General features: G+C 51.9%; 1 protein-coding gene across 2 annotated transcripts; it reads left to right on the plus strand.

The window, feature by feature from the left end:
- Positions 1-13,100: 13,100 nt before the first annotated feature.
- On the plus strand, positions 13,101-25,959 carry CCN5 (cellular communication network factor 5). Of its 2 annotated transcripts, none has more exons than XM_038572419.1 (5): positions 13,101-13,426; positions 13,573-13,687; positions 17,656-17,872; positions 22,914-23,168; positions 24,930-25,959. In XM_038572419.1, exons 2-5 carry the CDS (start codon positions 13,628-13,630, stop codon positions 25,148-25,150), a joined length of 753 nt encoding a protein of 250 aa, XP_038428347.1. In that variant the 5' UTR covers positions 13,101-13,426; positions 13,573-13,627; the 3' UTR covers positions 25,151-25,959. The 2 variants fall into 2 exon arrangements, with proteins under 2 accessions (XP_038428347.1, XP_038428348.1); XM_038572420.1 differs by having other exon boundaries at positions 13,595-13,687.
- Positions 25,960-26,178: the final 219 nt, after the last annotated feature.

Consider the following 26,178-nt stretch of genomic DNA (forward strand, 5'->3'; position numbering starts at 1 on the left):
TGACCCCAGACGGCTCTGAGGAATCCAAAAGTAGAGTGAGGAAGGCATCGAAAGATGAAACGGTCATGTGGTGTGTCTAAGCCTCGGGAGCCCGAGACGCCCTCACACCAAGACACAGCCTCAGGGAAAATGCTCACACACACGTGTGCAAATGCATACCTGTGTGTGTGTGTGTGTGAGAGAGAGAGAGAGAGAGAGAAATTGATCAGGATTGATTTTCTGCCATGTGTGAAGAGGGAGATCACAACAAAAATGCCAAATAGAGGGACGCCTGGGTGGCTCAGCAGTTGAGCGTCTGCCTTCAGCTCAGGGCGTGATCCAGGGGTCCCAGGATCGAGTCCCACATCGGGCTCCCTGCAAGGAGCCCGTTCTCCCTCTGCCTGTGTCTCTGCCTCTCTTTCTGTGTCTCTCATGAATAAATAAAATCTTTAAAAATAAATGCCAAATAGATTACATATCCTGCTCACCTGAATTTTGAACTGAGATTTGCAGCTGCTACATGTAATTCTAAGATTTCACAATCCCCAGAGTCTTGGGTTCTGGACTTTTCCCACGACTCTTTCCTTGAGTGGAAAGAAGATTGTACATGGACATGGCAGCACCGTGGTCTGGGAACCAGAACTGAGCTCTACGCCCAAATGTTACCTGCCCAGGGATGCCCCCCCAGGCCACACGAACAAAAATGTGACTCCTACCATCTGGGCATTCTCCATTCCCTTTTGTTTTTTCTCCAAAGTCCTTAGTATCAACTGATATACTTCATATTTCACTTATTCCTTTATTGTCTGTTTCCCCCACTTGATCATAAGTTTCAGAAGGGCAGAGATTCCTTTCTTCTTCCCTCCTTGCTCCTTTCCTTCCTTCTGTTCTTTTTCTATCTCACTTATTTTTCTTTCTATTAATAAAATATTTCAAACATACAGAAAAGCATAGAAAACATATAATGAACACCCATTTGCTATTTGCCCGTCCCCTAGATTTTATTACTGTTAATATTTTACCATATTTGCTTCATTTTGGGGGGGGGGTACCAGCATTTTCTTTTCTTTTTTATTCTTTTAAAAGATTTTTAAAAATTTATTTGACACAGAGAAAGAGAGAGAGAGAGAGCACAAGCAGGAGGAGCGGTAGGCAGAGGGAGAGGAAGAAGCAGGCTCCCCACTGAGCAGAAAGCCAGAAGCGGGGCTTGATCCCAGAGCTGGGATCATGACCTGGGCTGAAGGCAGATGCTTCAACAACTGAGCCACCCAGGCACCACCCACTCTGCTTTTTTTAAAGCAGCATTTTCTAAAGTAAATAATATTCATCATGTTATTTCCTCTTTAAAAGCTTAAAGGCAGAGAGTTTTGTCTCTTCTAGTCATTGCTTTATTATTCGCTGCCTGGAGGTTGGTAGGCCTTCAATAAAATAGCTGTTGAGTGACTGGATCTCATTTAATTAATCCTCATGCAAGAAGGGATTATTATCATTCCCATTTCTGGAAGAGGAAACAGGCACAGAGAGGTAAAGTAAGGTGCCCAAGGCCACACAGCTAGAAGGCAGTGAAAGGGGCTCTTGAACTCAGGCAGGCTGAGTCCAGAGCCCAGGCATTTCCTGCACTAGAGCTCTCTAGGTGGCTTCTACTGGGATGTTCCTTCATCCTCTCTGTCCACCTGTCCCATTTAACCACCATCCACAGACGACACCAAGAGGAGGGAGAGGGGTTCACAGGCCAGCCAGAAGCCCCACATCCCCATCTGGGCACCTGGGTGTTCTCCATAAAAGCTGGGGCCCTCTCTCTTGCCCAGGGGTGGAGACAGAAGGCTCCCTCCCAGATGAGTGACCTTTGGGGTTTGTTATTAGTAGAGATTCTTTCTGGGGAACGTGATGGCTGATGCTGGGAGCCTGGGTCCCCAGACTTAACCCACAGGAATGTGGGGAGGAATCTCCAGGCCTCTGCCCTGCAGGCCAGCTCTCTGGGCCGCCTTGGGCCAGCCAGAGGAGGGCGGTTCTAGGCAGCTCTCCCGGTTGCTGGGCTTTCTGGGGAGGTGGATCGGGACCTTTTATTCCTAGGCTGGGAGGCAGCTCCCCAGAGTAAAAAGAGGTCTAGGCTTCAAAATCTAAGAATCTGGAGATCTGCTTCTTCCTAGTGCCTCTTCCATGTGACACTGCACAGGTGCCCCGCCTGGTGAAGGCTCGGCTTTCACATCTATCAAATGGGGATAATTATTATCCCAACTCACAGCAGATCTGGGACTAGGATGAGGCAAGCTGGGTGCCCAGGACACATGTAAGGAGGCATTGGCTCTCAGGCAAGAGAGTCCTACACCCCTTAAATTAGGCCTGTCATCTGACTGCCAACTCTCGTCCTAGCCCTTCCTCTCAGAGCTGTCTTGGGAAAGAAATGGGATTCTGTGCAGAGCACATTAACACAGGGCCTAGCACACGCCTCAGGCTTGCTCTTTGGGAAATGCTGCTGCTTGTTTGTTATTCTTACTGTTCTTCAGAAGGAGGCTGGGCCCTTTCCCAGGCCCGGCCCTGTTTCCCGGCTCTCTCACTGGCCTGCATCTCCGTCCACCTGGGCATACTGGACGGTTTGCACAACTTAATGGTCCCTTTCTCTCGGTATTTAATTCCTGCCAATCTCATGACTTTCCTTGTCCTGTAGCTCCTGCTCCACGATAATTGTTAATATTTCCCAGGTGCTTTGCATATGCTGGGCCCTGTGCTAAGCGTGTCTATGCCACCTCTCTCCTAATCTTTACTGTGACCCTGTGACTAGGAACCATGATACGGCCATTTTACAAACAAGGGAGCCAAGGCACTAGAACATGAAGTAACTTGTCCTGTGATGGGCCGTGAGGAAGGGCTAGAGCTCGGGGTAGGTCTAACGGAAAACCCCGCGTGTTGGAGCCCAGACATGGTTCCTTTGGTCTTCCACCAGCCTGGCCCACGAGGTATAGACACATGACTCAAGCCAGGAGCCCCCCTACCCATTGGGGGAGACTGACCTCCTAGAGCTAAGTCAGGCACCAGGTGCTTAGGGGACAGGGCCCAGATGCCCTTGGAGGATTTCCAGGCCATAGCAGGTGGTCTCTGAGTTCTTCCCCAACCAGACAGCAGCTTCTGTCTTCAGGCTGCCATGGTAGTGACCCTGAGCTCATATTTATAGAACATTCACCCTGAACCAGTGCAGTGCTCCATTCCCCATATTAAAGACCCCCATCAAGCCTCACAACATTCCTCTCATTCATGATTGTCCATGTTATGAATGAAAGAGACCTCAAGGCAGCTGGCTGAGGACAGAGACCAAGTATATGGCAGGTCCAAGATCTGAACTCCCATTCAGCCACTGAATGCCAAGTGGGCTGGGGGCTGAAGGCTTGGCTGCTGAGGGCCTTGTGGGCACTTGCCCCCAGTCAACTGCTACCTTCTGTGCCTCTTCCTGCTGCTGGCAGCCACTGCAGGCAACATGGGGTTAACTTCAAAGTAGGTCATTGCTGGGGCTCTGGCTGAGGCTGGGCTGGGGACAGAGGCAGTTTCTGGGCTGTAAGGAGTCCCAGCTCAGCCACTCCCTGCCCCAGGCCCTGGGCCCCAAATGCACGTACACATGGCTCCAGATCAAGTAGAACATAGGGCAGGTAAACTTTGATCTGGGGGAGACAGCTTATCACCAGGAACAATGCTGAGGTTTGTCACTTGTTTTTTTTTTTTTTTTTTTTTTTGAGGTTTGTCACTTGTACAAACCTCAGCCAACTCCTAACTCTTTCATTTGTAATTCATCTTTGATCCTGGTCACCAGAGTGGTCATACGTTGGGCACATGCAAACTCTGCTCTGGACTGTCCAGGGGTTCATACCCCACAGGAAAGTTTAGATCTTTCCCTGACATTCCAGGCTGTTTGCAGACATCCCTCACTCCTGCCCCCTGGTGCTACCATCACTCACACACCTCAGCCCCACACACCACAGTCTTTGCTAGTCCACAAACAGCCCGTGCTGCAGAGACTAGTAGTACAGTGGCTTGACCCTGCCTCTTTCTCTCTCCACAGGCGAGTCCCTCTGCCTAGAGTGTCCTCCCTCCCCCTAGATCCTCAGGCCGGGCTAAACACAGCCCTGAACTCCCAGGCCTGAGGGCTGCTGTGCAATTTAATCCCACACTGACGATGGGGATCTTAGTGGTTAGAAACGCAGGCTCTGAACTTCGGCGTGGGTTCAGCCCTGGCTTTGCCACTTACCAGCTGTGGGACCTTGGGCTGGCCTCTCTGAACCTCAGTTTGCTTCTCTGAACGCAGAAAGAATGACACAAGCAACTCCATCTGGGTGCTGAGGATCTGGAAGGATGTCATGCAGGCGAAGTGCTGGGGCTCAGTGCCTGTAGCCTCTCAGGGCTCAGAAAGGATTAGGTGTCCTTCTACTCCTTCTGCAGCCAGGTTTACACACCGAGTGGGTGCTGGTCTCCATGCTGGGTGCTGGGATAGAGCGGTGACTGTACTCATGTGGCCCCTGCTCCCACAGAGACACCGGACAGATGTTCACCAGTTCATTTCCGCTGTGACAACAGTAGTTGAATGTATCACCCTAGACCTCCTAACCCCCCAAACGCTCACCTTGATCAGATTTATCTCCATAACTGCAGCTCCTCAGTCACAGTGTGGATCTCAGCAAATATTTAAGTTGAAAAGATTTCTCTTTTTTCTTTTAAGATTTTATTTATTTATTCATGAGAGACACACACACACACAGAGAGAGAGAGAGAGAGAGAAAGAGAGACAGAGACACAGGCAGAGGGAGAAGCAGGTTCCATGCCGGAAGCCCAATGTGGGACTCGATCCCGGGTCTCCAGGATCACGCCCTGGGCCGAAGGCAGCGCTAAACCGCTGAGCCACGTGGGCTGCTGGAAAAGATTTCCATAATAAACATCCCACTCGAGATGCGACAGCGACTGGTGTGGCGCACTCTGCACATATGAGATCATTTAATTGTATCAACATCTCCATGAAGTGTGTACTATTATCATTACCCACATTTTGTATATGGGGAAACTGAGGCACAGAAAAGTTGAGCAAGCTGTCCAGAGTGATACAGCCAGTGAGGGGCAAGGTCAGGATTTGAACCCAGGCAGCCTTACTCCAGAGCCCACTGGGTGCTACATGCTTCTTTTAAATTGAGGCCATTTTCTAGGGGTATCCAGAAAGGGCCTGGTCCCCTGACCCAGCTCAGGAAGCTGGACCGGGTGGCCTGAAGACCTCCCCCATCTCTGCCACCCCCTGTTCCCTGAGGGGGCTCTTCAGCACTCCACTCCCCAGGTGGGCCGGGAGGACAAGGCCTCAGCTCAGCCTTTCATGTCCTCTGCCAAGCTGGCACTTTGAGGCCTGGGGGTGCCTCAGGGGATCCCAGCCCAGCAGCTGCGCTGGCCTCAGGGCCAGTGTTTCCGTAAACACCCCAGTGAGCCAGCCCCACGTGGCCATCCGTAGGCTGCCGGCCCTGGGGGCCGAGGTTTGGCTGACCCTGTGAGGTTTCCTCCAGCATGGCCACTTCCACCCCTCCGCCTGGCTGGGCTTCCAGTAATGAAGTGTTTTCTCCAGGGCTGGTGGGGCTGGATGGCTGGGCCACCGGGGGCCCTGCTACCCCACTTCCTGCACTGGGATCCTGGACGCTGGCCTGGATGCCCCTCGCTGCAGCCCTGGGCAGCCTGCATGTCCACCCCCGTGCCCAAGGGTGAAATTACCTCTGAGCGGGCAGGTCTTGGGATCCTGAGAGATGGGGCTGCGCCCAGAGGGAGGCTGTGGCTGGTCCTTTCTGAGGGGTTGCGGGGTTAGAGAAACAGCCTCTCCTGGACACAGAGCCAGGCAGCTTGGAGGTGGAAGGGCAAGTCTCAGCTGTGACTCCGGCCTCCTCCCCACCCAAAGCCAAGGGCTGCGAGGGGTCGTGGGGTGCTGAGACTGGGGAGGATGGGCTGGGATGAGCTATCCCCTGAGTGCAGCTAGCCCCCAGCCCTTTAATTCTCATGACAACTCTGCTTGGAAACTAAGGCCCAGAGACATGGAGTGACTTGCCCAAGGTCACACAGCAAGTGACAGAGCCACGTTGTGACTGGGTCTCTCCCTTCCTTCTGAATCACTTCTATCTTATTATCTGAATCCCAAATAGTAGAAACTGGGATGTGCTTCTGGGTCATCTTTTGAGAGGCAGTGTGGCACAGTGGTAGGGCCCTGGGGGCTGCTGGGGGGTAGAGAGGACCCAGAGCCCCAGATGAGGGCCCGCACCCTCTGCTTCATGCCAAACCATTTAAACCACTTTCCTTAGGCCTGTTTTAAATATTAGAGTTTTGTATGGGAGTTTGTTCTGAATAGGGGTCGGCTGTCTTGAGAAGGGGGCTCTGGGGTGACAAGGAGCCAAGAGTGGGGCTCCCCTTCCTCTACCTGGGGACCCTGGGGCCCAAACTGATGACTGGCTGATGACTCACTCCCTTCTTAGTACACCCTTCTGTCCCATGACTGAGAGCCCCAAGGAGGACCTCTAACCAGGGTCCTCCTAACCAATGCCCTCCCCACCCCCAACACACATAGGGACTGGGAACAATTAACTCCGGCCTCAGGCCAGGCCAGATGTTCACATGGGTATTGATTTTGCTAACCACATGTGACTCAAGGGCTCCCTCAGCGCTGGAAGGCTCCCAAGAGGCCACAGAGGGTCCCCCTTGTCATGTCACAGTGGGGGATGTGAGGCCCAGAGAGGGCAGGTGACTTCCTTAAGTTTACTCAGGGGTAGAGAGGAGGAAGGAAGCTGGCATTCTGATGCCTGACCCAGAGCCTTCCTACATCTCTGATAGTCCCTGGATGTCCCAAGGCCTCTGTCCCTATTCTTACCCCCAGCCACAAATGTCCTCCCCAGCAGACACAGGGCCCTCCGTGACCAGGCCTTTCTAGCTTTATCTCAGTCTGCCTCCCACTTGGCTCTGTGGGCTTTATCCAGACTCAGCTCCTCACTGCTCCACAAACAGCTCCTGCTTTCATGGGTCCTCCCTTTGTTCTCACACCCTCTGTTGTAATGGCCTTTTTGCCCGGACACTCCTACTTCTGCTTCAAGACTTGGCTCAGATGTCACCTCCTCCAGTAAGTCTTCCAAAGCCACCCTTCCCACCTCCCAGACTGGGTTCGATCCTCTCCTCTCAGTGCTTTTCCACCTACTGTGCTCTCATCACCCCCACTTGTCTTTCTCTGCCCCTCTGATCTGTGAGCTCACAGGGCAGAAACCTTATTTTAATTCTTTATATACTAGTAGCGCCTTACCCACTGCATTCAGTGTTTATTGAGTTGAATACATGGGTGGATGGATATACAAATGGATGGATGGGTGGAAGGATGGATGGAAGGATAGATGGATGGAAGGATGGATGGATGGATGGATGGATGGATCGATGGATGGATGGATGGATTTTTATTTTTTTTAGGTTTCTCAATCCTCTTTATTTTCAGAAAATTTGACAATTTAAAATACACTTGGACCAATAGCTGAATGGATGAATGGACAAACAAATGAACCAATGGATCAACAAATGGACTGATGAACAGATAAATGGATTAGGTATGGATACGGACATGTAATGGCACCGGTAGGGATTCAGACTGTGAGAGCTAAGTCCCTAGAGACTGGATATCCCCACGGATAAAGAGGCTCTTGGATGGGGAGTAACCTAATACATTATCTACGTCCTCCAAGACATGTCTAGCCAAGAGCAAGGCTACCTCTGCCCTGGCACCCAGTCCTCGTGAGCAACAACTTGTTCCAGCTCAACGAGGTCTCCTGAACTCTGGTAATTAGTCAGACATTGGTTGAACGAACCACCTTTGCCTCCTGATGTTCTAGAACTCTGTATTCCTGAGGGCCCCCCCTTCAAACTTCCCTCTGGGTCAGAGCTGCCACTCCCTGCTTCCAGGCATAGAAATAGATTCCTAGAGCCAAGAGGCCCTAGAAAATATGGTGTTTACCCCTCTTCCATTTAACAGATGAGGAAACTGAGGCCCAAGCAAGGCCAAGGAACTTACCCAAGAATGTACAGTAATAGAGCTAGGATTAGAGCTTCGGTCCCCCAATTCATTCATGCATGCATGCATGCAACAAATACGTATCTCTAGCACCTCACATTTGCCAGGTTCAGCGCCTTCTCCTTGGCATACTAAGTCTGCAAATAAACCCCGGTGCCAATTTCCAAAGCCCTTTCCATGTCCCATCATGACTTCCTCCCCAGCAGGCTTATCAATGCTTCACCAGCTGCACCCTTGGCACAGCCCCTGTGCCACCACCCCCCCCCCCAGCAAGTGAGGACCAGTTCATTGCCAGGCCCTCCAGTTCACACTGCGATGTGAAGCCGTGCGCAGAGGCGGTCACATGCGTGTGCTGAGAGCTCCACATTCCAACCCCCCCTTAGGGGAGGACCGCGTCAGCCCCTGCACGCAGACCCTTGCCAGCGCAGACTGAAGCCAAGTGTTAAACGGTTCAAGCCCCAGAGCTGTCCCGGGGCAGGGGGAAGGAGCTCATCGTGGCACCTGAGATCTCAGGGTCAGGAGCAGACCTCCGAACCCCTGGCCGGAGAGGAGGCCGCGGAGAGGCGCCTGGGGGCCGGGGATCTGCGGACCAGCGCATGGGGGCAGGTGGTACTTGCACCAGCTCCTCCCAACAAGGTCATGGGCGAGGGCGTTGTGGAGGCGGCGGTCTTGGACTGATGAAGCTCGTGTTCCGGGGCAGGAGCCCAGACCTGGGCGAGCCGTGGCCATTCACTGGGCCCGTCCTGATGGAGGTGACCTCGCTGCAGACAAGGAAGGACTCAGGATTTGAGGGCCCAAATGAGGTTCAGCTGCACAGTAACTTCTGGACACAAATCAATGAACTAGAGAACAAAAGAATGTGGAAGAGCAGAGCTAAAAGCTGCTCCTAGGATAAAATGAACACAACGCAGGCTCGTTCTGGCCGATGAAACACCAGCAGGAGTGCGGAGCAACCTCTGGTCCAAGGCAGCTGAGGCCCCAGGGTGCCTTCTCCGAGGTGACCTGGGGCGATTCCCAAACTGGAACACGCACACGCAGAACACCTGGGGGTCTCATTAAAATGCAGATTCTGATTCTGGGCGGGGCTGGGATTCCACACTTGGGAACAAGCTACCTGGGCGATGCTGACATCCCAGCAGGCAGGTAGGGAGGGGGAAGCCAGAGGATCAGCCCCAAGACGGAGGAGACCTGCCTGACTCCATTGGACCATTCGGGAGCAAAGATAAAGCTCCGTTGGGTTACGCCACTGAGATTTGGGGATGTGTGACCTCGGCATAGCCTAATGCACCCTGATTAACGCAGTAGGTTGGGGGATTATCATGCAGTCAGGCAACCAATATTCACTGAGCTGCTGCCAGGAGCTCCCTGTATGCCCCAGGCGCCTCCCTCTTCAGGAGGCACTCACTGTCCGGTTGGTGCAGTGCCAGGGGGCACCTGAGAGGAACAGCCCTTACATTTTGCTCCCTTGGGGCATCTAGGAGCCCCTCTTACCACATCCTAATCCAGGCACTGTGAGTCCTGGGGGGAGCCAGGATTTGAACCCAAGATGTTTTGATTTATGAACCTGTGTTTCCTTCCAGAAATGCAAAGGGCAGCGAGGTTCATTCTGGGGTCTTATTTGTGGGGAAGGCTATAGCAGCAAGCTGAGAGGTGCACGGGTCCCCTGGACTGTCACAGCCCTCTAGCACCAAACTTGGCAGTTTGGGGGGCCTGACCCACGTGTAACCAGTCAGCAAAGTGGCAGTTCCCACCGCAGGCTTTCAACACTCTGAACTGTGCATGGAAGGCTCATCTCTGACACTTCCATCACCAAACGCCCCGATGCCAGGCCGCGTGCTTCCAGAACTGGCCGGGCCCCAGGGCCTCCCACTGTCCACACGCTGCCATCCTCGGTTATGAGAGAGAACAAGTTCCAAGCAAACAGCCACACTCTGACTCAGAGAGGCCCTGGTGGGTGTAGGGGGGAGGATGGTGGTGGCAGCACTTCCACTCATCCCTTGTCGCCTCCCTGGCCCACGCTGGCTCATGCCTTCTTCACTCCCCTGGGAGCCCACTGCAGCCTCACATCCTGGCTGTCGGTGGAGGCCCTCCCTCAGATGCTGCCCTGAGCTGTGCGCCTCTCGCCGGCTCCTCCCCACACCTAAATTCTCCTGCCTTCCTTCTTGCCTCAGACAGAGAAGTGGCTCCACACTGTCCCTTCCAGGAAAAATTGATCAACGGTGATAGAGGTCAGAATAGTGAGTAGCTGGAAGGGGCATGAGGAACCTTCTGGAAATGTATTGTGCCCTGGGTGGTGGTTACAAGGGTGTGCACACATGTGAAGAGTTGTCAAGATGGGGGCATCTGGGTGCTCAGTGGTTAACTGTCTGGCTTTGGCTCAGGTCGTGATCCTGGGGTCTTGGGATTGAGTCCTGCATTGGGCTCCCCACAGGGAGCCTGCTTCTCCCTCTGCCTGTGTCTCTGCCTCTGTCTCTGTGTCTCTCATGAATAAATAAATAAAATCTTAAAAAAAAAAAGAGTTGTTGAGATATATACTTCCCAGTACACATTACCCCTCAATCTAAAAAATATATGACACTGAGAGCTCTATTAGCAGTAGCCAAAATAAATAACAAAACCACAAGATAAGGTTTTGGAGTCCAGTGGACCTGCACTGAAAACCTGCTCTATTTTCTGGCTGTGTAACCTTAGACAAATTACTTAACCTCTCTGAACCTCCCCTTTCTTATTGAGGCAAAGACTGTGAGGATTAGAAGCACCACATTTTATAAAAACAAAAACAAAAACAAAAACAAAAAAAAAACCCTTAGCCTAAGGCTGGCTTCCTCTGTGTGCCATTTATGTAATCACTTTAATTGTTCTTAAAACCAGTGGTCCTAGCAAGGACAGGGCACGGGAGTGGTCTTCCCTGGGTGCAGGCAACAAGAGGGGTATATTGTCTGTAGAGAATTTAAAGATAAAATGAAACTTAGGAGAAGTCAGTATATAAATAGAAATACAAATCATGTCAGTATTGGGGCGCCTGGGTGGCTCAGTCAGCTGAGCCTCTGACTCTTGGTTTCAGCTCAGGTCATGATCTCAGGGTCTTGAGACTGAGCCACGAGTCTGGCTCACACTCAGCACAGAGACTGCTGAAGACTCTCTCCCTCTCCGTTGCCCCTCCCCCTGCTCTCTCTTTCTAAGATAAATACATCTTTTAAAAAGTAAATAAACCATGTCGTATATAAATATAAATCATGTCAGTCATAAAATACTTCATCCTGAAAACATTTTTTTGGTCCAAGTTCTAAACAATTGATGCGGTAACTGTTAAATTTTACTCATATGTATGTAAGCTTCAAATTTAGCACATTTTAATTCCTTATTCTTTTATTTTTTCTTTTAGAGAGAGAAAGAGAGAGCAAGAGAAAGCTCTCTCTTCCACAGGGGACGGGCAGAGGCAGAGGGAGAGAGAGAATCTCAAGCAGACTCCATGCGGGGCCCAATTTCACAACCCCTGAGATCATGACCTTAGCTGAAATAAAGAGTGGGGTGCTTAACCGACCGAGCCAGCCAGGCACCCCCTAATTTCTTACCCTTTAATAAACCTACCCTACATGGAAGTGAACTTGGAGGTCTCTAGGAAGACAGCTGCCGAGCGCACATGAACTCAGGAACCTGTGACCAGAAGCAGAAGCTCCTGATGGTTCAGAATCCTGCACAGCCCTGTCTCCAACCCTGGGGGTGCGATTCTGTACCCCAACAGTAGATTCAAAGCAACAACAGTCACAGAGTGATGGTGAAGACGAAGATATAGGTATTTCAATTCTCTCGTTCTATGTGATTCCTTGGAGTTTGGGCTTGTGCTTAAAATTAAAAACAGTGAGACAGTGTGACTGCGAAGGGAGGCTGTTTTTGTTTGGTAAGTGCAAACTTCAGTTCATACGTGAAAAGTATTTGTCTCATCTCGTGGTTATTACTGAAAATAATCCTGTTGTGCGCAGGAGCGGGGTGCTCAGCAACGATCCGCTCTGGGTGTTTGGCACCCTAGGCACACCTTGGACTAAAACATAAGCATGTAGAGATGAACGCACACTGCACCGCCTTCCCTCCAGGCCTGGGGACACCCCCACCCCGACCCTGCCCTCCTCTTCCTCCAGCCAGAACCACCGAGCCTAGTGTGCATTTCCACCTTCCTCCATCCCATCGCCTCCTTCCCTGGGGACTGCAGTCGGGAGGGAGTCTCCCCCTCAGTCACTCAGTCTGACCCTAAAGCAGGTCACTCTTCTTCCTCATCCCTGGCCCATTCTAGAACCCAGGGCCCTCACTTCGAGGTCTGGAGTACTGGTGGAGACCATGGGGGTCCAAGCCTTCCCAACCCAACTCTTGACACCACCTGTTTAGTGTCTTTACCAAATTCTGTAGTCCAAGGCCTTGTCTTTACATCCCTCACCCCCAGTGGCTGGACCGTTGGAGGTGCCCCCAGAAATTGATGGTTTGAATTTGGGTGTCCTGCCCCCCCCCCCCCCCCCGCCGTGTACAACACCACTCCCCACCTCCCTCAGCTCCGGCCACACTTTGGCTCCCAGAATAGGCACATTATCATGCTCACCCCCGCCTCTAGATGTTTGCATGCACTGTTCCCTCTGCCTGCCACATTCTGCCTTCTGTTACCCTCTTTCTGTGGCTCTCTGTAAAGGCACCTCCTCCAGGAAGCTGTCCCTCACCTTCGGTCTGGACAACGACCCCTCCTCAATATGCCCAGGAAGTCCACCTGTCTTTGCACTGCCGTCTCCCACTCTGGGTTTTGTCCAAGTCATTGTTGTGTCTCCAGCTCTCACAGACGGAGGCCTCGGAGATGGTTGAATGAAACGAAATGGATTTGGTTTTACAGATCACCTGGCAGGGCCCAGCAAGTGCCAGCACACAGTAGGTCCAACCTGCATGGGCCCATCACCATGGGCCACCCTCCAGAGCCCAGGGAAGCAGGCTGGAGCGAGGCCCCTTGTTGCCAAAAGCAAACAGGCCGCCCAGGGAAGTTTTGCTCTGGGTCACACCCGCCTCTGGGTGGCTGCCAATCTTCCTGCCAGAAACCACAGGCCCAGCCGAAACTGCCCAGAGTCCGGGCCACGGGGCTTCGGAGGACGTGGGTCAGCGCTGCACAGGGGCTATTTGCTGAGCTCTTCCTGGGTCCGCAGCCCCCCCAGGGCTTGGGCAGGGGTCTGGGGGCAGGGCCACAGCAGCAGCAGCAGCTCCGAAGGCCCCCTTGGGCTGGGAGGAGCTAGAGAGGCCCCTGCCAGCCTGTCACAGGCTCTTGGCACTGGCTCTGGCTTTCACACACGCAAACACAGACACACGCACACGCACACACTCACACTGGCAGGCACCCGCTTGGTGGCCTCCACGTCTCATCTTCAGGTAAATGGGCTCATCAGTGGGAGCATGAGGATGGAGAGAAGAGAAGGAATGTAGAGACCAGCATGTGCATGTGTGTGTGTGTGTGTGTGTGTGTGTGCGCGTGCACGCCCGCCTGGGAGTGACCTCACAGCCTCCGGAACATAAAGACTTACAGGTCCTGCCTCCCAGGCTCAAAGCTGGCTCCGTGGGGGACACAGTGACATGAGAGGCACACCACAGACCCTTCTTCTGGCCTTCTCCCTCCTCTGCCTCCTCTCAAAGGTAAGGGCGCCCCGGGCCCCAGGACGTCCTGCTGACTTCCTCGGTGTGGTGGGGGAGGTGTGAAATCCCGGCCAAGGATCCCCTGGGGGAATTCCTGCAGGTCCCTCAAGGTGGGCACAGCCCCAGCTTCCCCCCTGGTGCCCAGACACTTGCCTCCGGCCAGCTCTGCTATGTGACCCCAGGCAAGTCCCTCCTCCTCTCTAAGCCTCACCTGCTTCCTCAGTTAAAGGGGCATAATGATCACGAGGCACTTTGGCAATTCAGCGGAAGTACTCGGTGCAGGACCTGGGACATGGCAGGTGTTCAAAGAAGAGGACCATGGCTATTAGCAGTCCCCAGGGCCCTTCTAAGCTGACGTGGGCGTCCTCACTATAAATGGGGAGACACAGCATACAACCTGCTTTGCCTAACTCAGAGCCAGGACTTGAAGGGATGTTGGTGTCTCACTGATTGTAAAGTCCATACTGCAAGGGCATTAATGCTGTTGGCAGTGAGTGACCTGCAGACCCTGGCTGAAGGGGGACAGGGAGTCACCTCATGGAATAATGATCTCCTCTTATGGAACATTTTCCAAAAGGTTTGTGAAATAGCTACCTTGTCTAACATATCCAATGACCTCCTAAGGAATTATTATTCCCTGTTTTTGGTCAAGCAGGGCTCAGAGAGGGCAAGCAACTTGCCTAAAATCACACAGCGAAGAAACATCAGAGTAACAAAGGAGGTGGAGCCCAGGATCGGCTTGGGGTGGTGTGTGGTGGGGGAAGGGACCCTTCTATTTGCACCTCTCCTGCCCCTGCCTCTTCCCCTACCTGGACCGAGGCCACAACTGCCGAGCCCTGTCATTCCTCAGCAAATGCTGAGTTCCTGATGCCATGAAGATCGGCCCCACCACAGCCATGATCTCACTGTAGGTTCACACCCCCTTGAGGAGCACGGCCGGAGCTTTCTCTTGTGAGGTCCTGAGCAGTAGTGGGGGCAAGGCTGAGAACCTTGCTGGCAACCTGACCCCACTGTTTCTTCTCCCGAAGGGGCTGAGCAAAACGTGATGCCTGAGCAGGTGGCTTGGGGAGTTGGAGCAGGGGATTTGGGGTTCCCGGGCCCAGGCTTAAATGAAAGACCAAAATGAAGCCATCCTGGACCCACTGTCCACCCCTCCCTTCTTCCCCGTCCCAGGGAGCCAGGCAGCATCCTGCACAGAACTCAGGGACTTAGTCATCGTGAAGGTGGAAAGCCACAACAATCTTCCAGCAGGCTGTGGGCTCCTGGGCTCAGGCCTGTGAACAGATGCAGGTGGCAGAGACCTGGAAACGGACAAAGTCACAGTGACCAAGAGCTAGCCAGGAGCTCATTTAATCCCTGTCACAATTATAAGGCAGGTGATCTCCACCCCATTTTACCGAGAAGGAAGTGGCTCCCTCCCCACGAGGCAGTTAAGCCTTATATTGAAGGTCACACAGCTCATCAGTGATACAACTTGGATTTCAACCCTTCCCTAGAATATTCCATGTCCAGGGCTCCTCCCTGTGGTGGCTGCAGCAAAGGTCTGGGGAAACCACATGTATCGGGTGATTAGGAAGGGCCTGGAGATCGAGGGAGTCCAGAGAGGGCCTCTCTCTCCTTGGCTGTGCTCCCTCGACCTGTCTCGGTCCCTCCGATTTACAAATCGGTAAACTGAGGCAGTAGCGAAGCTGGCAACAGAGCTGCCCAGGGACAAGAAGCAGGTGTGGTAATAAAAGCCTGGTCCTTGGATTCATATAATATGGATTCTGGTTCTGACTCTACCTTATATCAGTGATGTCACTACACTGTTTTGAGCATCTGCTTCCTTGTCTTTACAGTGGGCACAAAGCTGGTACCTCCTCTTACAGGGTTAGACAACATGTTACAGCTCACGGCTTGCCCGCCGTAAATGTTAGCCACAATCATCGATATCACTAGTGGCCCCTCCTGGGTATCAGGACCTGCACACCTGGCCCCAGCCATGCTCACCCTCTAGAGAGCTCAGAGTGGGAACCTGGGTACAAAGCAGAGAGCCTGTGGCCTGGCACCCCTGCTTTCAGGTGGGAGGGACCCGAGAGCCAATTCTGGTCAGAGTTCCTATTTCCCACTAACCAAGGGAACCCAACCTCTGGTTTGAAAGGGAACCCCAGTGGCTCAGTGGTTGAGCATCTGCCTTTGGCTCAGGCTGTGATCCCGGGGTCCTGGGATCGAGTCTCTATCAGGCTACCCATAGGGAGACTGCTTCTCCCTCTGCCTATCTCTCTGCCTCTCTCTCTCATGAATAAATAAATACAATCTTAAAAAAGAAAAGGAACCCCAAAGTCCAGTCGATTGCTCCTCAGGTCCATTCCATGAGAACCATTTCTGGATTTATTAAAATACAGAATTAGGTTCCTATAGAGAGGCCCAAGATGCCACTGTAGACTTTCAGGCGACGCTGCTGCTGGTGGTCCAGACCAGGCTTTGAGGGGCAAGGCTAGGCCATCTTCTCTAGAATCTCTTCAGTATCACCCAGTCTCTGGCTTGGAACTCCTGCAGAGATGGCAACTCGCTCTCCGGTGAGGCTCCAGGCACTGAGCACCCACTTGCCTCATTGCCAGTGTTGTCTTAGGCTGGAGCCTCCTCCCCTGCCAGGGCTGGTCTGCCAGTTTGGGGCGGCCCCTGGTGGCCAGGGTGTAAGCTGCAGGCCACTGAATGCAGGTTTGCAGGACTGAGGGGTCCTAGGGGTGGGACAAAGTGGGGACCAGGGCAAAGGGCTCATTGCCTGCTTTGGGGCCACATACAAGTTAGGATGTTATGTATTCCATTTTTGTAAACTTTAAGTCTTCCATTCTCCAAATAAAACCCTCTCTGGTCCTCCAAGGATCCTACTGACCTAAAGGTTGGTCTGTCACTGAAGGGGCCACTGGAAGCATCTTGAGTGATGTCTGTCTCTGGGTCCCCACCTTCAAATGGACATATGGGGAGACCATGGCATCTGGTTTCTGGTTTGGTTGTTTCTCTGTCCTGAGTGGGGAGGAGCAACCAGGATAGTTGGGTCGATGCCTTGACCCTGTCCCTGGGAGGGGTCCCCGGCTCAGGCTTTTCTCTATTCCAGGATCCTTAAGGAGGTTCCCAGCTCTGCAGCTAACACACTGTGACTTTTGGCAAGACCCTTTCTCTCTCTGGAGCTCAGTTTCCCCCACCTCACCCTGGCAGGGGAATGGGGGTTAGTACTGGAGTAGACGTGCTCCAAACCTAGCTGTGCACCAGAAGTCCCGGGACAGCCCAATAAAAATACAGATTCCAGGGCCCTGTCTCTGGAAGTCCTATTTGGCAAATCCCAGGGGAGGCTTGGGGATCAGTATTTTACCAAGTCTCCTGGCTCATTTGATATGTATCCAGAAATATGTTCTGGATTATTCCAAAGACCAAAAACATCTATGATACTATTTGACTGGTTCAGCTGTCAAGATAAATATTCACAGTCTACATGCTAGAAAATGTACTGTACCTTGTCATTATAATCCTTGCTTTTGTTGCTTTCTCCTTTCTGTAAGCTTCTAGAGGGCAGGGCCTAATCATTCGTCGTAATTTCCGGTGGTGATCATCATAGCTGAATGCACTGAACATCTACGGCATCTAGGCTGTGTGCTCAGGGTTTAATATGTACCATTTTATGCACTCCTGGAAACAATCCTCTGAGTTAAATATTACTTTTGCTCCCTTTTTACAGATGAAGAAACTGAGGCTTGGAGAGCTTAAGCAACTTGCCCAAGGTCACTCAGCTAATAAGGAGCAGAGTTAGGATGGGCTCTCTAGTCCAAAGTCCTTGCTCCTGACCACAATGCCACACTGCCTCTTAGGGAGGGGAGTCACCAGATGACCAGGGTTCAAGGCCAGGTCTGTGTGACCCTGGGGCCCAAGTGTGGACCGCTCACTGCCCACCTTGAATGACCATGGCTGAGTGACATGCTCTGTCTCTGCAGGTGTGTGCTCAGCTGTGCCCAACACCATGTGCCTGCCCCTGGCCACCACCCCGATGTCCACCGGGGGTGCCCCTGGTGCTGGATGGCTGTAGCTGCTGCCGGGTGTGTGCGCGGCGGCTGGGGGAGCCCTGTGACCACCTCCACGTCTGCGACCCCAGCCAGGGTCTGGTTTGCCAGCCCAGGGCGGGCCCTGGTGGCCGAGGGGCCCTGTGCCTCTGTAAGCAGGTTTGCGGGACTCACGTGGGTATGTTTGGGAGGGTCAAGGCTGAGGGGTCCCAAGCTGAAGAGGAGCTCTTCTCTCTCTACCTCCTCACTTCAGGTACACCAGCCATTCCAGCCAAACCTGGGGATCCTGGTTTCCCTAGGCCCTCCCTCTGCTCCTCCCCTTCGACCACACCCACCACCTGAATGGATATCCCCCCCCCCCATTCCTACCTGCCCAAATCACAACCAACTGTCAAAGCCAAGCTCAAACACTCCTCCCCTGAGAAGTCCTCCCAGATTCTTCAAACCAGGAATCACTATCCTTTCTCAGGACCTTCACAACACTTCTGAGAAGATAAAAAATGCAATCATTTATTTAGGACACAGAGTATTATGTGTCAGGCAGTATGCTGAAACTTACCGCATGATCCTCCCATAAATCACATAATCCTCACGGTGATCCTATGAGGTTTGTCCTTTCAACTCATTTTGTAGGTGAGTAAACTGAGGCTCAGTAATATTAACTGGCACAGCTTGGGACCAGGTCACACAGTTTCTGAAGCAACATTTCATTCTGTCTTCTTCCTGGATTGGGAGCCCCTGGACCATAGTTTGAATCCTGAGTTTGCCATTTACTAATGACCTTGAGCGTGTGACGTCTCCCACCATTCCAAGCTTTGGTGCCCTCTGATGCCTTCGATCAGAGTTTTTCAACTTTGCTGTTTGGCTCAGATACTTCTTTGCTATAATTCTTCATGGCGGTGTGTGTGGGGGGGAGATGCTGTCCTGTACATGGTAAGACATTCAGCAGCATCCCTGGTCTCTGCTCACTGGATGCCAGTAGCCTGTCCCCCACCTTCGAGTCGTGACAATCTGTTTCAGACATCGCCAAATGTCCCCTGGGGTACAAAATCATCTCCAATAGAGAACCACTTCTTTAGAGAAACAGAAAAACATGAGGGCGTTTTTTTTTTTTTAATAAGTCTTGTAGAGCAATCTACCTCTATCATCTATTTGCATGCATCACTTTAAAAAATGAACAAGAGAGAGAAGGGCTCATGAGTCACCGATAATGAGTCCACTTACAGAAAAAAACAAGGTTGGAAAAAACCCAACAAGACTAATAGACATGAAGTTATCAATACTAAATCCTTGTTAAATGCTTTTTTTTTTTAAGATCAAGGGAGTATAATCATGAGAAAATAGTGCTTTGTTTTATGAACTCAGATGATTGCTAATAAAAATGTAGCTAAAGGAAAAATGAGATAAGTAACACTCAGCTTACCAGGCTGTTGTTTTAATTAGCCAGGACACATGTAAAGCGTTTGGCAGAGCTTCACTTATTGAACACTTGCATAGCATTTACTGTGTGTCAGGCTCTAAGGGTTTCACAAATATCACCTCATTTAATCTCACAACAACCATATGAGGTTGGTACTAATGTCATCTGCATTTTATAAATGGTAGGGGGGGGTGTACAGAGAGGTTAGGCAACTTGCCCAAGGTCACACAGCTTATAAGTGGCTGAGTTGGGATTTGAACTCAGGGAGCTGGCTTCACAATCTTCATTTCCATCATTCTACTGCCTGACACTCAGCATTTGATTAGTACATATTGGCTGCTGTTGCCCCTGAGTCTAATAAGGGGCTTTTCTTATTTCACCTTGATCCAGACTTCAAACAGTGGGAGGTAAAAAATGTACTTGGTCTTTGCTTCTTCCTACAACTCCCAGCCCTGGTCAGGCAACGTAGTGGGTGCTTATGAACCAAATCTGGAGGCTGATGAACCCCACAGGTGAGCCCGCACAGAGGCAGAGTCTAGGTCTTGGCTCTGGAGGGAATACGCTGTCCCAAACGCTCCTCTCAATTCCTAGTTGGACGGACCTCTGACAGCGGACTCCAAGCTGTGCCTGTCCACTGTCAGCTCCCGATACCCCCACCCCCACCCCAAGCGTGCAGCCTCCCCAGCTCAGCCCAGGGCATCTCCACCCTTCCTGGCACTTGACGTCTCACGTTTTGCACACCCCACATATGGCCCACCAGCAAAGTCTTCACGATATTCTAAAACCTGACATTCTGGTCCCTTCTCAATCCATCCACTGCTACCAGCCTGGTCTGACCCTCATCCTCACGTGCTGGGTGTTGCAGCAGCCCCGTAATGGCCTCCCTGCCTCTGTCCTTGCCCCCTACTCTGTTCCCAACACAGCACCCCAGGGCCCCTTTCAATACACATCAGATCCCATCCCTCCTTTTCCTCAAGGTCTCCAACAGCTTCCCACCACCTCTGAGTAAAAGCCAGTCCTCTCAGTGGCTACAAGGCCACACGGGGTCCTGCTCCTGTTTTCTCTCTGACCCCATCCAACTCCCTTCCTCCTTCCTACTCAATGCTTCGACCACACTGGCTTATTGCTTTCCTTAAATACCCCAGCGGGGGTGGGGTAGAGTGGGGTGTCCCACCTCAGGGCCTTTGCACTGGCTCTTTGCTCTACCAGCATTCTTTCCCCCAAATATCTACATGGCAAGGTCCTGCATCTTCTTCCCATCTGTACTCAAATACCACCTTCCCCGATCACCATATTCAGCACCTCTCTCCTGAACCTTGCCCTCCATTATTCTTCTCGCTGTAATCACCACTGGACATCACAGACTCCACTTATTTCCACTAGAGCAGAAGCTCCAAAGAGGGCAGGATTTATGCCTGTTTTAGTCACTGTTGTATCACAAGTCCCCGGAACAGTGCCTGGTGCCCAGTAGGCACCCAGTAAATAACAGCTGGCTGAATGATTGATAGAAACAGCTCTGGAGAGGCTAGCAGTAACAGGCACCATTCAGTAAGCACATCCTGTGGGCAACCCCTTGACACATGTGATTTCATTTTACCCTTAATGAGGTAGGTCTTACTATTAAACCGATTTTGCAGATAAAGGAACTGGGGTTCAGAGGGGTGAAGTCACCTGCCTAAGGTCACATGGTATGCAAGTGGCTAAAGGTAAAAAAAAAAAAAAATCCTCTGTTATTCCTTTTCTTGTAAGGGACTCTCACAGGGAAAGAGGGATGCAGAAATCACCAGATGAGAGGACTGGGCTCTGAAGTTGAGGGAAGTTGCTGGACAAGGGGGCATTGGAAGGGCCTGGAAGGAGAAGTAGAGTTTTGGCAACTATATGTGTACAGGGTGTGGATAGGGAGGTGGACTGAAGAGTATGTTTGAAGGTGCCTCCTGGCATTTGGGACCATGTACAAACGTGCACAGACCCCAGGGTGGGGAGTGGCTGCCCAGGAATCATTAGTCCCACCCCCAGCCAGCTTCAAGCTGGAGGACCAGGAGAGGTGCCAGGAAACCTTGCTAAAATGATCACCCCTCCGGCTGCCTTTCCCAAATAATCCCTCTGTTTACCAGGTCATCCCAGAGACCAGGAGGCCCCAGGGCTATGGCACCAGGAGTCTGGTGGGGGACCCCTAGGGATTGAGGTTTCCAGGAAACCAGCAGCACATGATCCAGGCCAAAAGGTCAGGGATTTGGAGCCAAAGGGCTGTAGCCTGGAAGAAAGAGGGAGACAGTTGTCACTGGTCCCTGGAACAACCACCACTCACTCCTATTAACTGAGCATCCGCTATGTTCCAGGCTTGGGTGAAATGCTTTAAGTACACTAGTTCATTTAATCTTCTGGTGGCCCTGAGAGCAGGGTACAGCAGCTCAGAGAGATGCAGTAACTTGGCCCAGGTCCCACAGTTAGCAAGTGGGTACAGAGGCTGGCACCCACATCTGTGCAGTTCCCAAATTCCTGCATGGGCCTACTGGAGTTTTTTCTTTGAAGACCTGGGAAAACCTGCCTTCCAGTAAATCCTTCCTCAGACCCCACTGAACTGCCACCCATGTCTCCAGGACTTCCAGATTCCTCTTTGCAGTGCACTTTCCCAGCAGCTCACTTGTGCCTCTCCACAGTATTTCATTCAGTTTTGGAGATGGTGGCTTTCATATCTGTCACCTGCCTGGCCCTCCATCTCTTAGGACAAGGGTTGTATCTTCGTCCTGTCTAGGAACCCAGTGGTTGGCACACAGGAGGGGCACTGTACATATCTCCAGAGCAAGAAGAAATCAGAACTCTTTTATTAGTGTCTCTCATGTGCTTGGCCTGGCACGAGGCATTCATTTGAAGGGCATTTGCTGAGGGTCTGTGGGTCCCCACCATGCTCTGAGCCAGTACAGGGCAGAGTGGGGGGAGGGCACCAGTATGAACACTCTCAGCCCTCGCCCCCCAAGGAGTGCTTGTCCAGTGGAGGAAGTGGGAATAATGCCCCTATCTTGAAGGGTGCATTTGAAGTGTGTTTCTTGAGCACCTACCATATGCCTCGCACCATGCTAGATGTTCTGTACATATTATCTCATGTACCTGAAGGGGCTGAGCTGTTCTCATCATTGCCACTGTTAAGGTGACTCAGAGAAGGTAAGTGACTTATCCGAAGTCACAAAGCCAGCAAGGTAAGCCCTGGCCAGACAGTGATGACTACAACATAGCAGATGCACACTGTAGGCTTGTTGCATGTACTCTCAGTGTGTATTTAAGTTATATATTATTAATATATAGTAATTAATTATATTAATAGTAACAACAGAACAGCTGGGATCTATTGGAGGTTTCTTTTATGTTGGATTCATTACCTAAATCATTTCATTTAGTCTCTACCACAACCCTGTGAAATAAGCGCAGTTAGAACTCATTTTGCAGACAAGGAAACTGAGGCAAGAAGCGAAGTCGCTTAGCCAAGCTCCATAGCTAATAAAAAGCAGAGCAGGGGCTCCAACCAAGCCAGTGGTCCCACATCCCCTGTATTGGGATGCGGTATGTCACTGTCTTCCCACGGGCGCCAGGGCAGGTTGGCAGTAGGGATGGGGTGCGCATCGCAGGCTGGAGCCCCTCGGCAGTGCTCAGACGCCTGTAAGGGCCCTGGTCTCCCGGCAGGTCTGGGCCAGCTCTGCAGAGGGACCTGGCTGGCACGGTCTTGCTCAGGGAAAAGTTGGGGGTCACAGACGGGGGTCCGGTTTCTCCTCCGCAGGGGGAGACGATGAAGGGAGCTGTGAGGTGAACGGCCGCGTGTACCAGGACGGGGAGACCTTCCAGCCCCACTGCAGGATCCGCTGCCACTGTGAGGACGGCGGCTTCACCTGTGTGCCGCTGTGCAGTGAGGACGTCCGGCTGCCCAGCTGGGACTGCCCGCATCCCCGGAGGGTTGAGGTCCCCGGCAGGTGCTGCCCTGAGTGGGTGTGCGACCGGGGAGGGGAGCTGGGGACCCAGCCCCTCCCAGCCCAAGGTGAGTGCGGGCCGGCCCAGGCCAGGGGCGGGGCCACCTGGGGGCGGGGCGGGGCCACCTGGGGGCGGAGCCACCTGGGGCGGGGGCGGGGCTTCGTGCGACACACCTGGACCTGTCAAAGCGCAGGTTTCCCTGACAGCAGCTGGGAGGGGCTGGTGGCTGAGGAGACAGGGAAAGCCCAGTGGGGAGTCACAAGACCTCTTTCAAACTGACAAAACGAGAAGGATATAATTTTAAATCATAATTCATGGAAAACAAAAATTGGTGGCAGAGCGGGGAAGGGAAAGGAGGACTGGGTACTTGAACGCTCGCATTTCATAACAGAGGTATATTATTATGATGTATGCTATTAATCTATTTCTAATATATCGATATGTCTTAATAATATATTTACATAAATATTATATAATATTGTTAATATGTCATTCTTTGGGCTTATCCAAAGAGGAACTTAAAACTGAACCAGGTGAGGTGGTTGGCTCTAGGATGTGGGCTTAGAGGTGGGCAGAGGCGGAAGAAAGACAGCTCATGCTGTAAACTCTTTAGTTTTAGAGATTTTGTTACTGTTACATCACTGGGGTATTGTTATTAGATGAATGTGATCTTTTAAAAGAAAGGCATCTGAAAAGAAGGCATTGGTCCATTAATGATGGTGCCACATGAGAGTAGAACATCGTGGGTTCAGCATGAAGTCTGCCTGGGTTCTAAGCCCAGCCTCACTATTTCCTAGATGTGTGACTCTGAGAAAGTTGCTCGCCTTCTCTGTGCCTCAGTTCCTCCCACTGTAGGATGAGAGTAAGGGCATCCACCTTGCAGAGCTGCTGTGAGGACCAGATGAGTAAATACAAGAAAAGCAGTCACGGCAGTGGCTCGCACGCAGCGCTCCATCCATGGTGGCTGTCATTATCCCTATGATGGAATGGGACATATCCACTTAAATACAGAGGAGAATGCCAGTGAGTTCATCTTATGTATAAAAAAGCAGGATAGGACACTGTAGTTGCAATTTGATTTCCATTATGCGTGTACGTATGTGTGCATGCCCACTGCACACAGGTGCATACCACGCAGTCTTTATCAACCTCAGCATGAGTGACAGTTGAGCTGGGTGATGCTCTGTAGTGTGAGAGCTGTCCTGGGCACTGGAGGATATTTAGCAGCATCCCTGCTGGGTTCCAGTACCCCCACTCCCAGTCATGACCACCAGAATGACTAGACATTGCCAAATGTTCCTGGGGGGAGGGGCAAAGTCGCCCCCAGTTGAGAACCATTTGGTTGATAAGGACCAGAAGAGAGGACACCAAAATATTAACAGAGCATAATAAGATGTGAAGAGGCGGGAAAGCTAGATCGTGAACCCCTCCTCTTGTTCCAGGTACAGGCTTAGAAAGTCTAGCATCTTTGCCACTGGGTCACAGCATCACTCTACACTGGCCATGACCTCCTTCCTGGAAGATGCCATGGGGTGCAGAAATGAGAAACCCACCATTACTGGGGTCATCATGATGGTCATCATGGCCAACACCATGATAGTTGCCTAGTAACCAACACAAATGAGGTGCTTTGGGTAGCAGCACCATTCTAAGTATGTCCCCTCCATTATTTTATTCAGCCCTGACATCAACCGTTAGAAAATTTATGTAGGAAGAAACTGAGGTCCAGAGAGGTTAAACAACATGACAAAGATGGCATCGCCAGCAGCTGGCTTGATTTGGCTGCCAAGTCCTGACCTCACAGTGCTGACCTCCCTTTCTTCCCCAGGACCCCAGTTTTCTGGCCTTGCTGCTCCCCCACCCCCTGGAGTCCCCTGCCCAGAATGGAGCACAGCCTGGGGCCCCTGTTCAACCACCTGCGGGCTGGGCGTGGCCACTCGGGTATCCAACCAGAACCTCCTCTGCCGACTGGAGACCCAGCGCCGCCTCTGCCTGCCCAGGCCCTGTCCACCTGCAAGGGGCCGCAGCCCATGGAACAGTACCTTTTAGAGCAGGGCTGGGAATAGGGAGGCTCAGTGCCCACCCTCCCCAGCAGGCAACCCCGTGCTTGGGCCCTGAGCAGACGGCAGATGGCCCCTCCCCATGCCCTTGGCTGGGGCAACGGTATCCTGGCCCTGGAAGACAAGAATGTTCACAAGTCGTCTGGTCCATCTGGACCCCGACATAGAGTCGGGATGTATGCTTCAGTCCCCCTTCCTCTACCTCACAGCCTAGGGGCTGGCCAAGGTGTCCCGGATCTTCTGGTTCATTCCTGGCCTCCACACAGCCTTTATCAAACATGCGCATGGGCAAGCTTTCCAGCAGTTAGGGCAACCAGCTGTCCTTTAATCAGTAGGCCAAGGCAGGTGCTGGGCTGGACTGGCTGTCTTTCTGGGGGTGTGGTGAAGAGGGGCACACAGATATTCTGAAACTCCTGCTCCCTTTCCTGGAGTGATGAAAGAACATCCCCGAATATGTGCCTATGCCAGAGCCTGTAGGTCAGGCTTATGCTGTAGAAAGCCCTCCCCATCCTGGGCAGAATTCAGAGGCTGCATTCTTTGTGAAAATCACGAGGTGAAATCACAGTTTTGAAGAAAGTCAGAAAACAAGCCTGAGAGTGATTTGTTAAACCCAGCTTGTATTAATAAGAATGAACCTTTCTCAAGCACCTGCCATGTGCCAGGCACTGAGCTAGACACTTTATATAGAGGTTGGTGCTTTGCGACATTTAAGACCAGAGGAAAGTAGGGGAGAATTAAGGATAACCCCTGGGGACTGGGGAACGTGGCTCAAAATAAACCAACCCAAGTGTGACATTCTGTCTGAAGTCTCATGTTTTATTATTTTTTTAAAACCCTACATATAAATCTTCCATCCTCCTCTGTGATCTACACGTGTGTGTTTAAAAATAACAACTGTGTTCCCATCAGACTCCAACCAGGAAATTAGAGAACATGCTCCATATTTAAACAGGGATTTCTTCTTACTAAACTAATGTTATTGAGGCCTGGTTTACACACAGTGAAACACGTGGGCCT

The sequence above is a fragment of the Canis lupus genome, chromosome 24 (assembly GCF_011100685.1).
Source record: "Canis lupus familiaris isolate Mischka breed German Shepherd chromosome 24, alternate assembly UU_Cfam_GSD_1.0, whole genome shotgun sequence".
NCBI lineage: Eukaryota > Metazoa > Chordata > Mammalia > Carnivora > Canidae > Canis > Canis lupus.

Bases quoted from the DNA above. Each gene is read 5' to 3' on its own strand.
- CCN5 (XM_038572419.1), top strand. From the start codon at position 13,628: ATGAGAGGCACACCACAGACCCTTCTTCTGGCCTTCTCCCTCCTCTGC. The intron at 13,688-17,655 runs GTAAGGGCGCCC...CTGTCTCTGCAG, and splicing joins TCCTCTGCCTCCTCTCAAAG to GTGTGTGCTCAGCTGTGCCC. The intron at 23,169-24,929 runs GTGAGTGCGGGC...TTTCTTCCCCAG, and splicing joins CCAGCCCCTCCCAGCCCAAG to GACCCCAGTTTTCTGGCCTT.